Below are 15,129 nucleotides of genomic sequence, written 5' to 3' on the forward strand. Positions count from 1 at the left end.
AATTAAAAAAATGATCCAAAACAAAGAAGTTGGTGGGGGAGGAGAATCTTTGTATCTAATATTTCTGATTTTTTAAAAATAGCAATATTTAGAATCCAACAAGGAACTAAAAATTTACAATAAGAATGTCCAACTCAAATTGAAATGGGACTACTAAACTATAAATAAGGCTCCTGGCACATATTGACTTAGAAAATTATATATTAATTTTATGTTCCATTATGTTTTTAATTTTATTAAATATTACCCAATTATATTTCAATCTAGTTCAACTACAGTTAGGAGTTTTGCAGGTACTGCATAGCCATTTTTTTGATTTACAAGAAATAATTCACTGTTATGAATAAAGCAATTATGAATATTTCACTATCAGTAAAGGGGTTTTTCCCCCCTTTTTAATAAGTCTGTAGTAGTAGAATCAGTGAATCAAAGGGTATAATCAGTTTTGTAATGCTGGCTGTATATTGCTGTCCTGTATAACATATCATACTAATTCACAGCTCCACTAGTAATGATAATTAATGTTTTCCTAAATCCCTGCCAACAATGAATTGCATTCCTGTTAAGTGTAACTTTGGAGTTATTTTTCATTTGTACTTCTCTATGATTACTAGAAGTTTTTGACTACCTGAGTGAACTGAAGGCAGTTATACTTTAGCTAGGTTTTATGTATGCAACCTCTACTTCTCTTAGGCTCTCTATATAAAAAGTGAGGTGTTTTAGGCTAATAGTGTCAGTAGGCCCCCTTTCTAGCCATTGGTTTGTGTGCATTTCATGTGATGATTAACAATTTATGTATCCTTAATCATTCATTTTTTACCATTATCCATTGTGAGAATGTTCACTACTTTTATAAATGGGTGTCATTCGCTTAGAATTGTTTAGTGTTATATCTAGAAAGTCTGTGCTGTTTTTACATCATCAGTGACATGTTACTCTCTTTCTGTGTTATTTGTATTACAGACATCGTACCTATCTTGACTTCTACAGTCATAGAATGTCACAGAGCAGGCCTAAAAAACTCTGCTTTCAGTTTCGCTGCTATGTTGATGAGACCCGAGTATCGCAGTAAAATAGATATCAAATATAAAAAGAAAATTGAAGCAATGGTGAGGTGGGTGGTGATGTTATTTCTTTGATTTGTGTAGCCAAAATCAGTCTTTAAATGTAGCAGAACCATAAAGGAGCGGAAAGAAATGAATGACAGATGAATGACAGAAACTATCTGCTCTGACCAGTGAGCCATTCTTGGAATAAGAACTGTGTACCTCAGTGAGCATCAAATGGGCAATTTCTAGACCCTCTCATAAATGAGTGAACCCAGAAGCACATATGGTATAGTCTCACTGACAAAAGTGGCCACTACTAGCCAGTATCCTAATTTTTTTTTATATCTTTTATTTTGCATGAAAAATTAAACAGAAATGACACGTAATTCTCAACTACAGTATCTCCAACCTCAAAGCTGAGGTTACATGCATATGATGCCTTGATTTTGCTTTTCTCATTTCACGTCCTTGTAAATGATTGGATTTCTCCTCACAGGCGACCTGACACATCAGAAATTGAAGAGGTTTCAACACCATGTCCATTTTGTGAATTCCTGCTCCCTGAATCTGAACTACTCTGCCCTGGATGCAAAAATAATATTCCATATTGCATCGCCACCGTAAGCTTCATTAAAAAATATTACATTCTTTATATGACCCATTAATTTGAATATTTTTAAATGTTAACACTTTATATTTGCCTTCTGGAATAATCCTTTTTATTTTCTAAATTTTCCATGGTAATCCCATTAATAGACCTGAAACACCTTGGCCATTACTATCTTTAATAATAAATAGAATACGTACTATATCTTGATTCACTTTTAGAAATACTTATTAAATACCAAGTTATTTTTAATCACAAGAGCACCGTAAATTTTGTCTTAATATTTTTTTAAATTAAAAAACGTAATCCCAGTAAGAATTCCTTTCTTTTTGTACCTAACCCAAAAAATGTCACTGAGCCATACGAACTTTAGTTCTTTCAGTGCTATCTGCTTATTTGGTGATTTGTTGCCTGTTCTATTATTTGTCTACATAGAATCAGCTCTAGGAAACACTGTGAAGGTATCTGTTATAGATGGCCATAACATAGTCTTGCTTCTAATAAGAATCTTTTAGTCTTATTATCTAAGACTATGTATACATATAGTCTAAATAATAATTTTTAAAACAGCGTAATTTTTAAAAATGTTACTTTCTTTTACTTATACTGGATCCAGGGTCGGCATATGCTAAAAAATGACTGGACCGTGTGTCCACACTGTGACTTTCCTGCTTTATACTCAGAATTCAAAATGTAAGTAAAAATCATGTTGCTTTTAAATACAATTTGCTTTAAATGAATTAGTAATCCTAGGGGTGTGAATTATTATGTAACAGCTATTAGTTATTTTCAGTCTTCTGTGAATTTTGAGAACACGTTATAAGAGTTGTGCTTATAAAATATAACATGCATGAAAATAATTTTCATTTTTTTAATCTCCTTGATGATAAATGATGAAAAACTGAATGGATGTCAAGAGATACATAAACTATAAGTTATTTTTACACCAGTGCAAAAGATCCAAAAATGCTCCAGATCTAATTTATCCTCACTGCCTCCATTCAGCATGCTCACTACAGAGAACACATGTCCTATGTGTTCAGAGAGGTTAACCAGTGATCAGCTTCAAAAACCAACAGATTTTACACCACACCCCAGAGGAGAAGTGGAACAATGAATAATGATACATCCAGGTAAATGCTACAATACGGGTTATCCTTTCTGAGATTTCTGAGCCATAATTTAGAGCACAAACATCAAATATGTCTGTGTGTGTGTGTGTGTGTGTGTGTGTATTTTTTTTTTTTTTTTTTTTTGCTGAGGCAGTTGGGGTTAAGTGAGTTCCCCAGGGTCACACAGCCAGGAATTGTTAAGTGTCTGAGAGCAGATTTGAACTCAGGTCCTCCTGACTTCAAGACTAGTGCTCTATCCAGTGCCACCTAGCTGCCCCAAGTATATATAACACATTAATAGAATGCATTTCACAGAGCCTTATGAAAGATAGACGTCACGTTTTTAATATCACGAACACTGGATAGATCCAAAGTGGAATACATGAGACCTAATCTCAATGTTGGTAAAATCGTAACGGTCTATAAATCATTCGCAATTAAAGTTGTCCAGGTAACGTAACAGATATTTTAACTATTTAAATTGACTCAATTGGAAGATTTTATGGTAAAAATTTTGACTTATTAAAGGTTCGTTCTTTTCCTTTCCAATATTCAATTTATATTTTTAAATTTCCTAATAATTTTTTTAAAAACAGAAATTAAAATTAATCCATTTCAAATAATACAATTTAGTTTTTTTTTTTCCTTTCAGGTACTAAAGTAGTTCAGTCAACCAGTCAACAAGTACACACAGCCCCAGGATAAAAGAGAGAGAAATACTTACAGTAGGACAAATCCAAAGAGTACTCCAGTGAAAGATGTGTGAGGACTATCTAGTAATGATATTTTTTCAACAGCTTTCACATTGAGGATTAACCTTCAAAATGAGAAGACATCTTGAGATTTATCTTCTTCAGTAGTGATGCTATTATTTAAAACATTTTTAGACTTCTTTCTTTTAGATTGCCATTTGCCATTTTATGAACCATCCAAGAAAACAGGTCTCTTTTTTCAAATCAACAAATGTTTATTAAGCCCCTGCTATATATACACAAAGTACTACACTAAAGCATTGAATTTATAAAAAATAATAATAAACCTGATATTTGCATAGCACTTTAATATTTATAACTTATTCATTGGATCCTGATAAGGTAGAAGGTAAACACTGCAGATTTTTCCCATTTTATAGGTGAGGGCTCTGAAGCAGAAAGGTTAAGTGATTATGCTATGGCCACTAATTCATCAATGTCAGAGGTGGGATTCGAACAGTTTCTCCCGACTCCCAAGCCCAGCCCACACTGAGTGCAAGGGGCCTTGCTGCCAGCCCGTGAGAAACCAACTTCTCTGGGGGATGCCCAACCCAAGCACAAGCACAGAAGAGCAGGAGAAAAAAAAATAAAAAATAAAAAAAAAAAAGAAGAGCATGAGAGGCAGGCGCCAGTTGAGGCGGGCACCCATCCTGCCAGCAGCGTCGCCGCTCAGCCCCCAGGATGCCGAGAGCCTGAGACAACTTCACAGAGTGGGGGCTTGTGTGCTCATTGAACTGAAACTGAGTTTGCAATTTGCAGAGTGAACGGAAACTAACCCCCAGCTGCTCAGAACCCTGCACGATGTAAATCAGGCCTTCACGGCATGTGTATTAAAAAATGAAAAGCTCTGCCGATGGAAGCTCTCAAGGGCAGTGACGCAGTTCCCTGAGGTCTTCCTCCAGTGCACAGAGGAAGTACTTAAAAGACAACTTGATTGACAAAAATGGCTCATGACAACACGCACAGAGTTTCCCAAACCCCCTGAAAATGAGGCTATTGTAAAAGATTCAGAAACTGCACCAGAATATAGTAGAGCTGATGTTAATATTCAGCAATCCAATTCTACAACCAGCAAGTAATACAGAAACTGCACCAAAGGTTCTTAACATGCACCTCAGGGATGTTTTTCCCTTCTATCTTGTTTTATAAACAGTATTTCAATAGAATTGGTTTCTTTTTAAGTCTATGTAGATCTTATTTTCTGAATTTAAAAACATTCTGAGAAAATGTCTGATGCAAAATAAGGTTAAGAAGCCCTGAACTAAGCCTCAACATTCCACATGTATTTAGTTGGTACTGAATCGAGTTAGGAAGATGCCAGTTCTCTTTTATAGGCACAATCTCAACTATATAAATATATATATATCCATTTTTTCCTAATTCTGTGACTTACCTTACCATGACTAAAGGTCTACAAAACAAAAAGACTAGACAACAACCACCATTTTGTCAACAAGTGAGGGAGAGGGGAGTTTCATTTCCCCCAATCCCAGCACACTTTTTTTTATATTAATATATAGTAATACTTTCTTCATAAGGAAGTTAGAGGAAATAGATCCAGACCAGATTGAATTAGCACAAATTATGAATCTGTGATACTCAAAACAATTTTTTAAATTATTCTTGAAAGAAAAAAAGTCATTCTTTCTTGAAGTCTCCTTATTCAAGAAGCAGCTACCCCAAGGAATGTTAGCTTCCTTAAAAGTAATAATAATTTCTGTTGTACTTCAGTGATTCACTGAAAAATGCAACTTATCAGCTCTTAAAAGCAAGCTGTTTTCAACTCCATCCCAACTTAATATCAATTGTCACTCAATATTTTTCATTCCTTTTATCAATTCTTTGTACCTTAAAGATGTATTTTACCTGTCTTTTTTTAATAAAAAAGGTTCATTCAGTACCCTGTGTCTATTTCACCAATTCTGTTAAAAGTTTATTGCCCCGAGTGACTAGAAGAGTACGCCAGTCAGTCATTCTCCAAGTGAGATAAAAGAAATGGAAGCAAGTCTAAATAATATTACATAATTGATAGAATATTTAAAAACTCAGATATAACAGATATTAGGAGCTACATCATATTCCCACCCAAGTAATTGAAATGTCTGTGAAAAGACTTTGTGAATGATTTTTCCTGAAAAAAAGAAACAAAGATGACATCTCAAGGTCATCTTTCCTATTTTTCATATTTTCTTATCTGTTGTATGCTTTTCACTGCATAAGCTTTTCCTCCCTCAATTCTATTCTCCTCTATTGTGATTTTGTCAACATTTACATTTTGATATTTTTATATATGAAATATATACTTTAAAATTAAATTGATGACCGAATATTTGAAATTGATCTCTATTTTTATTCTCTGACCTCTAAAGGGAAGCACATCATCAGGTTTGAGAAGCATAAAACATCAAAACAATGATTAAAAATTTAACTTTTTTTTTAAACCTTTCCTGCTTTTTTGTTCTTCATATTTTTTCTCCCGAGTTTGAAGGTTATGAAAGTGTTCCTTTAGTTGGAGGAAAAAAACCCAAATGTGCATAAACATGAGCGCCCCCAGGGAGGCTCAAGCAATTCCCAGGTCCGAGAGGTGTCCCTCACCCCTCGGGAGCTGGGGCCTGACCCAGGCTGCCTTGCCAGCCCCTTCCCCACCCCACCCCCCTCCAGTCCTTACACAGCCTGCCCTGTCCTCCTAGTGAGCTCTTGCTGACTAACCCTAATTTAAAATAATAATAATAATAATGACTCTCACTGCTGAATCATTCTATGACCTCTAACTGAACAAAACTCACCTGACATACCATACTACGCGCTCCAATGGCTCTCTGTGACATGAAGGGAAGGTAACCCTCTTTTCAAAGGTCAGACCAGAACAGTGAGTACAAGCTCTGGGCAAGTTCTAGGTAAGCTGGAAAAACCGAGTGAGAGGTTGGATGACATCCGTCATCTGAGGACCGGCCTGGCTCTGAGACGTCTGGGACCAGCTGGCTGCAGAACGAAGAATTTCAGCCACAGAAAGCATTTACCAAGTCATGGTAAAAAAAAAATCAATCAGTATCAGTAGAGAGAATTCTTAACTATAAAAGAGTAATATAAAAACAAGGCTGTTCATTACCAGAGGGCCAAAAGAATTAAGTCCTGTTCCTTAACTCAATCAAAAGAGATTATTACTGTATTGGTTAACTAGAGATACAGGTATATGGAAAAGAGAAGAAGAGACATTTTGATGGCAGCTTAAATATTAGCAAGCAGTCCCTGAGGAAAGGCAACATTTATGTAAACTCTATTAAAAGAGAAAAGGGTTAAGTGAAAACTAGTGACTAATGAAGTCCCTGTCTTGGAGATCACCATCTTAACTAGACACAATGAATGGGCATGCTAATAACACAAAACACATACATGATAAAGATGTATTCCAGTCTTACAAAGTCACTAGATTAACTGGGGGCAACCAGAAGTAGGCAGGATCAAACAAAGCTTGGTGGAAGACAGGGAAGAAATTTTGGCATTTTCTGACAAGCCTTATAAAGCCTAATTCCATTTGTAGTATAGCGATTCCAATGAACTTATGATTTATGAGTAATAATTGGAACTAAATCTATTTAAATTGTTTTCCAAGTTACAGACAAAATAGATTTATCAGATAGATGCTAAATCACTATCTCAATATAATCACAATAAGCCAAGAAACAAATGGGTTTTTAAGTTACTATGTAAAAGTAATTTTATTGTAGATTTGTGTGAAATATCTGACAATATACAAAGGAAATACCCGCATCTGGGTAGTGGTTTTATGTTCTATTTACAAAATTTCACCACATCATAATAGTAACTAGTTTTTTAAAAAAGACATTGGCCCTATGAAAGCTATTAAAGGCATTCCACTCCCAAGTCTGTCCAAGTTACTGTTATTGCTCCAGCTAGGCAGGTCACTACCTGACCACTAACACCTCACCCCAAGGCCTGCACTTTGGAAGAATGTTACACACGATGACGTAATTGCGGAAGAAAAAGCAGTCAAACTTCCCTCTATAAGAGGAGCACTGTTTACCAACAGGTTGAACCCTTCGAATCGTGCCCATGGTCTTCAGACCCGCCAGCCACCCTCCCAAACCACACGAGGCTTGCTCCAGAAGCTCCAACCTTCATCAGTTGTTACAGCATGGGTGGCAACAGGGGAGAATTCCACGTAGTTAGGATTTTTTGGAGCTTTTCCCCTTTGCTTTTTTGTTCTCCGTTTCTTTTTCTGGTTTTGAAATCTTTGAAGATTTTGTCCTTTTCTGTTGGGGAAAAAAAATGTCCAAAAGCATCATTACATCATGCTTAAGAGTTATTTTGTAATTTGCAAATTAAGCTTACTGTCAAATAGATGCATTTTTGTGAAATATTTGATAATATACAAAAGAAATGCCCACATCGGGGATCCATTTTCTAAGCAGCTAAGAAAAGGTAAAACTAAAATGCATGGAAGCCTTCTCCAAAACCCAATTCGCCAGTGACCAAGTGGGATTCAAAGCCGGGAGTTTAAGCTGGTGCAGCTTTAAGAGAACAGCAGCATGGATTCTTGGAGACCATAGTCTCATTCAGCCCTGGGACCAAACCATGGATTCTTTTGGTCCCAGTAAATCTCTCTCTTTCAAACAAAATACTAAATTGTTCTCTTAAAAAACAAAACAAACAAACAAAAGCAGCATAATCTTAAAAACAAATGAATTCACATGATTGTTTTACTATAAGTTAAAAGACTGTGGCTAAATTCTAGCATTCGTTTTCATTAAAACCCTCCTTCGCCCGACAGGACAGAAGGCCCAGGGGAGAAGGCCGGCCAGGGTAGGGCTGAATAAGGCTGGGGGGGAAGAGGAGGGGGTGGAGGGGAGGGGCTGATCTCACAGACAAGAAGGACTGAGTCAGGCCCCAACTCCTGAGGGGTGAGGGGCACCTCTAAGACCTGGGAAATGCTTGGGCCTCCCTGGGGATGCTCAGCACCCCGGAAACCGAGGGAAAGTACCTTGATCATGGCATCGGTCTCGATGCTGTCTGGGTCCTTCTCCTCCAACTGGGATTCGTCTTCGTTCAGGTCGTCGCCATAGTCCGGGCCCAGGGATGGCCCTGTGCTCTGTCTGGGGGCCTTGGGCCCCTGAAGGGCGTACGGCGTCAAGTGCACCTCCTTATTGTAGCTTCGCGTGAAGGCTGCCTTGACCTGCAGGGACGAGCGCCGAGGGGAAAGAGCATGAGCCCCAAATCTCTCTGCGCGACTGCGGGAGCCCCCAGACCCCCGGACACTGCCCACAGCCGAGTATCGGCCGGCGCTCTGCCTGCCGCAGGCCTGGTTGGCCCTTCACGCGGCCCTTAGCACGCGCCCCGACCGGCCTAGAGCTTGCGCTTGGGGAGCATTTCTGCCCAACGAGCAACAAGTGCCCCTTTCTGCCCCTCCCCAACCTTTGCTGCCAGGCTGCAAACTCAGGGCCCTTCTGGGCAGGGGGCGCCAACCCGGGCCCCTCCGTCCCACAAGGGTCCCGCGTATTTACCTGGGCATCCAAAACTGAAACAAAGTCAGCACAGCCCTGAACAAACTGTGGCACGGGGACAGAGGGAAATCAGACAAACAGGAAAACCTGTACGAATTAACACCTAGTAAAGCATTAGGAAAATGGGAATGAAAAGGTCACTGAAAAGCCACTGACCACTGACTAAACACTGATCACAAAGCACACTTCCCTCCTCAGAGCAGAGGAAGAGTCCGAACTACAGCCGCCAAAGGAGACACAAGCAGAAAACAAGGGGGAGAGCTTCTGGGGTTGGCTCGGGCATTCCGCTTTCTTGCCAGGAAGGGTTTATAAGAGGGGGCTACAGTAATAAACAACGTAGAAAAGAAACACAAGGGACCAATACAACTTTCCTTAAAAGTGTTAAAAGATTCTTTTTGTCTTTTAATTTAATGTTCCTTTCATCGCACCATATTGCTCCTAGTGAGGACTCAATCAGCACTATTTCCTCCAAGAGTATTTGGTAGCTTGGGATTGATAGAGAAGTTAGATTTCCTAATATTGCTAAATGTTGAATTTTTAAGTTTGAGCTTTGTTGATAAATACAAGTAGTTATGAATTTTACCTTGGGATCCAATTTAGAAAAGGAACTCGGTTTGCCTCCCCACGAGCTTATTTCCATGATGTTTTCAAAGTCTTCTCTCATGAGATGATAGGTATCCATGAGTTCGACAACATTCTGCACACCTTCGGTCCCATGTAAGGTCAAAGGAAGAACAAGGGCATCTCGCATGTGTGAAAGGTAATCCAGGTTGACAGTCCTTTTGCTGGAGTGAGTTCTTTACCAAAAGTAAGAAAGCCCAAGAAATAGGTCAGTTTTACAAAATCACCAATCTAAGTTTTAGATGATCAACTATACCAATCAGGCAGTGATTCAATGCTAATAAAAATGTATTTAGTATCAGCACAGGTTGTGTTTATTCATATACAAAAGCTTGAGGTTATAACAGAGATTTCAAGTTTCTGGCTCCAACTTATAAAGATCATTATTTCCAAATACAGTAGTCAGGGTACCCAGAAAACTTGCTTTAATAAAGAGATCAATGCAAAGGACGGCTTTGGCTCCTCCCACTGTACCACACTCCAGGCTATGGCAACAAGAGTGTTTCTCTAAAAAGAATTTTTTTTCCCAACAACATCTCTGGGGAGACAGTGATAATGACAGCGAAGACAATGATCTGTTAAACTGGAAAATGGCGTGTGAGAGGGATCGACTCTTCTCATCCTGCCACTGTCAACATTCTCTCTTTCCCCCCAAAGCTCTTTCCTCCCAGAACAGAAGGAAACAAGAGAACATTATTTTAAATGTCTTTACATCCTAATTCATCTTCTCTACTTCTAGCTTAAGCCCAAATTATACAATGATCTAAGTTTGACATTTGTTTTTATGATTTTTCATTTATCCATCCTCTCATCCTCTCACTTGACAAATCTGTGTTGAGTACCTACTGTGTGTAGGATTCATGCTGGGAGCCAATAAAGAGAGCTTAAAGGCAACTTTTTCTCAGAATACAACACAACAATCTGAACTTAGAGAGGCTTCATAGAATAACAGAGCTATGAGGGCCCTTAATATATTAGAAAGCCATAGCCATTAGCATTAAGTAGATGAACAGTAAAGATGGAGATTTTGTTCGCTCCATAGTGAATTTTTATTACATAGTCATGAAGCTTTTCTTTATGGCTTATCAAAACCCGTCTTATTTATTTTACTCCCATTTCCACTCCTGGTTTAATTTTGTACATACCTTCCATACTAATGGTTTGTCCACATTACTATATAAAGGCAATTATCATTTATTAAGTCACAACATATTTCTAATATTAATATTTTTATACTTTCCACCATCCATGGGAAGCACTCTTTCTTTCCAAACTTTTACGTTTTCTTTCTGCATCATGTTCATAAGAAAAACTGCAAACTATTAACAATCACATTAAGAATGTTCCAAATCACTAATAAGAGAAATGCAAATCAAAACAATTCTCACCTCACACCTTACAAACTGGCAACCTATGAGAATAGTCCATGTTGGAGGGATTATGGGGAGGTAAGCCCATGGACACATTGCTGAAGGTGTGAATAATACAAATACTTTGGAAAACAACTGGGAATCTTACAAATGAAGTGATTAAAATGTTTACTGTATTTCATCCATATAGTCCAGCAATAAGCTTAAATTATAAAGTGCTATACAACCATTCTGGAAGCAATTTAGAACTATCCCCAAAGGACTATCAAATTGTGCATATCCTTTAACCCAGCAGTGTTTCTACTGGGCTTATACCCCCCAAAGAGATACTAAAGAAGGAAAAGGGACCTGTATGTGCCAAAATGTTTGTAGTGGCCAGAAACTGGAAACTGAGTGGATACCCATCAATAAGAGAATGGCAGAAGAAATTATGGTATATGTATATTATGGAATACATTGTTCTGTAAGAAATGACCAACAGGATGATTTCAGAAAGGCCTGGAGAGACTTACAGGAACTGATGCCGAGTGAAGTGAGCAGGATTAGGAGACTGTTATACATAGCAACAACAAAATTATACAATGATCAATTCTGATGGACGTGGCTCTTTGTGATGGAGAGGGCCCATCTAGAGAGAAGACTATGGGGAATGAATATGGATCACAACATAGCATTTTCACCTTTTTGGTTGCTATTTGCTTGCTTTTTCTCCCCCTTTTTGATTTGATCTTTCTTGTGCAGCATGAGAATTATAGAAATATGTATAGAAGAACTACACATGTTTAACATGTATCACTTACTGTTCAGAGGAGAGGGGTGAAGGAAAGGGAGGGAGAAAACATTTGGAACACAAGATTTTGCAAGAATGAATGTTGAAAAGTATTTTTTGCATATATTTTGAAAATAAAAGGTTATTATTTTAAAAAATTTTGTAAAGTGCCATAGAAATCTAACACATGATTACTAATTCTTGGTAATAAATTCTCTGCAGCCTTGCTTGCACAGCTGTAGAGGGCTGAAACTCTTGAGTCATTGCACTGAGATCAGTTCAAGCACTTAGGGCTAATTACCGATTGGACAATACTCTATGGGCATGTGCTTGGAAAACGGTCTTTCCCACTATCCGGTGCTGGCTCAATGATTAGTGTATACAGAGGATGGTAGGAGGGACTAGAGGGTGGACAAGGGAGAAGGCAGTCATGGAGATTCTGCTTCCATCCTGTTCAGTCCTGTGTCTAAAGACCAAGAATAAAGACAAAGGACTTTTACTTATCCTGACTCTGGCTGATTCTGGGGTGTCCTGGGTGCTAGCACGGTCACACACACAGAGGCTCTATGTACTTAATTGAATAGGATGTGTGCATACATAAAAAAGCAGAATAGGATATATGTATAGACATCACACCTCCCCTGCAAAGAAAGGACAGGGTGGACTACTGCCCTACTTAAATGTTACCTCTCTTATAGTACCTAGCACTGTTTTTCACACAGAATTAGAATTTATTGTTATCAGCAGTATTAACAATTACTGAATAAATAGCCAGCATCTAAATGGTACTACAGTAAAAGCAATATCATCTCAGAGTTACATATCACTTTGAACTTTGTCCTAAATAGCTAATTTTATCCAATCCTAAAATGTAATAAGGGTAGGTGCTAACATTCCTATTTTATAAAAAACTTTAGTGAAGGAAAAAAAAATAGGGGAACTTCCAACCTAAAATATTAGTGGCTAATCATGACTAAAAATTCAGGTCTTTTTTATTCCAGGCTGGTATTTATTACATTATGCCATATTCAATAAAAAAGTAAACTTTCCATAACAATAAAATTCCAGGCTGGAATGAGTATACTTACTCAAGACTCATGTGTAATGCTAATTCTTGAACAATGCGATCATGTTTGCCTGTAGATGAGAATTTACCCAACCAACTTGGAAAAGAAGGAAACTGAGTCATGTAACCTCTCATCAACTCCCCAGGAAGAACACTGGAATAAATGGCCTGAAAAGTCAAGCAAAGAAAATGAGTTTGGATTAAACAAAATCCCAAATATGCTACATTCAGATATGTCAGTGGAAAGATAAGTTTCTTTCCTTTCACAGAATCTAATTTATTAACTTACAAAAGTTGGTATTCATTCCCAAAAGATAATTAAGTTTCTACTATTTGAACAGAGACAAAGTCTACTGAATCATCAACACTAACGTAACAGAGAAACGCACTGGCAAAGGTAATCTAAAGAGGAGATCTACATTTGAGATGTGTGGTAGGATTTCTTTGGCAGCCAATTTCCGTTCTTAATCACGGTTTGTTAAAATGTGTCTTTATTCCTAACGTGCACGGAGTAATAGAAGACAACCCAGAACATCAAAAGTTCATCATGATTATGAAGTCCTCGAGGATGGATCATTCTGCATGAAGATAAATGCCATCTCTGATGGAAACAGAGCTGATTTAATAAATCATTCCTGGGAATGGGGGGCTAGGAAGAACGTCACACTGTTGTAATCTTTCCCTCACTTAAGCGTTTCCTTATTCGTTAAGCAGCAACATTACAGTCAGAACCTACAGACTGTAGTCAAGGAGCTTAATTTTCTTTGGCTACCTGCTGAAACCTCAGAAGGAAGTTCTTAAATGTATAAAATAAAACACCTAAGGTTACAAAGAAAATCAATCCTATTAAAATCAGGTATAAAAATGCTCTCTCCTTAGACCAGGAACCAGAGTTAGCCTGAGCTCAGGTTACAGGATCACAGTTTGGAGCAAGCCTTTCAGTCCAATCCTCTGACTTTACACAGGAGGACTTGAGTCCTGGAGGGCTCAGGGGCTTGCCCAGAGCAGAGCTGACCAAGCCAGGGTCCTCGTAGCTCGAATCCTGTGATCCAGCCCCACACCAAGCTCTCTGAGAGCTTGCAGCGGGCATCAGCCATGGCCCGAGTCCCTTAGATTCTGGGCGCCATGGCCCACATCTATAAGAAGCAGCCAGTCACACCTGACGGAGCAGACGGCAAGCACTCGTACCCAAAGGCACCAGGTGGATTGCCCTGCCAGGGGCCACACTAAGCAGCACAAGACTTCTCACTGGCACCCCGCTGCCTCTGGCTGTCCTCTCCCCTGCAACCTCAGGCACCCAGGAGACCAACCCGGCTCTGCCCACCACTAAAGCAACCAAACGTAGCTAAAAGGAAGATATCCGGAGGATCCAAGTAATTCACGTTAAGTGGAAATAACTCCTAGATTTAACCAAAAGGCAGCATCTCACAGCAGAAAGAGCATTATTATTTGGAGTACAGGATGAACTCTGCCAACTCCTACCTCAAACAAGGATTTAGTTTCCCTATCTGCAAAAGGAAGGCAATGTCTTTTTTGGAAGGGGGAAGAGGAAGAAATACCATGTTGAATTTTTTTTTTTTTTTACTCAAAAAGAAATTCAAGTTACACATATTAGAAGTTGTGCTGTGTACAAGTATCTTTTTCTGTTTCATCACATGTACACAAGATGTTCATTTAAAGTTTGTAAATTTCAAAACTGAAAAAAGATGAAATACCGATGGTTTCCTTTTTTATCAGTTTTGAAGGCATATCAAGAAATGACAAAACTGTCTTAATATGACCCCTTTTATTACCAGAGCTTTGGAATATTTTTCATTTCTCACTTGTAGTTTGCAGTCCTTAGAACAGTTTTCAGTCCTTGTAGCCCTCATCTTTGGCTATGGCTCCTGACACACACGAGTGTTGGTTTGCTCCATATTTGGGCAGAAATGGATTTTCTTGGTTTTTCGTGTAATATTTGATATATTCTCCCCTCTACAATTTATCTTTTAATTTGATCTCCATTTATTTTATACTTTTAAATGTTATATACCTAGAATTACGTTTTTAAAATTACTATCTCAGATCAAGAATTGTTTTACAGCTATATAAAAGTGTATATTTTCTTCTGTTTTGTTTTAGTAAGCAAAGATTTCCCTTATCCCTCCTTACTCACCCCAAATTGAGAAAGAAAACAAAATCCCCATCACAAACATAGAGAGTCAAGGATAAGATTGCTGCACTGTCCATATCTTGCTCTTCACTCTTGAGTTTTTCATCTC

The 15,129-nt window shown here is 38.2% G+C and overlaps 2 protein-coding genes across 2 annotated transcripts in view; one reads left to right on the plus strand and one right to left on the minus strand.

Annotated features, from left to right (window-relative positions):
* Positions 1-5,420, plus strand: part of WDR19 (WD repeat domain 19) — a 65,064-nt gene extending 59,644 nt beyond the window's left edge. The window contains exons 32-36 of the mRNA XM_051964943.1: positions 964-1,114; positions 1,546-1,669; positions 2,273-2,349; positions 2,662-2,789; positions 3,421-5,420. Of these exons, the coding sequence (XP_051820903.1) occupies positions 964-1,114; positions 1,546-1,669; positions 2,273-2,349; positions 2,662-2,773 (464 nt within the window). The 3' untranslated portion in view covers positions 2,774-2,789; positions 3,421-5,420. The remainder of the gene's footprint in view (positions 1-963; positions 1,115-1,545; positions 1,670-2,272; positions 2,350-2,661; positions 2,790-3,420) is intronic.
* A 1,792-nt stretch (positions 5,421-7,212) lies between these two features.
* Positions 7,213-15,129, minus strand: part of RFC1 (replication factor C subunit 1) — a 56,479-nt gene continuing 48,562 nt past the window's right edge. The window contains exons 22-25 of the mRNA XM_051964938.1: positions 12,891-13,036; positions 9,626-9,839; positions 8,523-8,714; positions 7,213-7,794 (exon numbers count right to left, since the gene is read on the minus strand). Coding sequence (XP_051820898.1) covers positions 7,708-7,794; positions 8,523-8,714; positions 9,626-9,839; positions 12,891-13,036 — 639 coding nt within the window. The 3' untranslated portion in view covers positions 7,213-7,707. The remainder of the gene's footprint in view (positions 7,795-8,522; positions 8,715-9,625; positions 9,840-12,890; positions 13,037-15,129) is intronic.

The sequence above is a fragment of the Antechinus flavipes genome, chromosome 6 (genome assembly GCF_016432865.1).
Source record: "Antechinus flavipes isolate AdamAnt ecotype Samford, QLD, Australia chromosome 6, AdamAnt_v2, whole genome shotgun sequence".
Taxonomy (NCBI): Eukaryota; Metazoa; Chordata; class Mammalia; order Dasyuromorphia; family Dasyuridae; genus Antechinus; species Antechinus flavipes.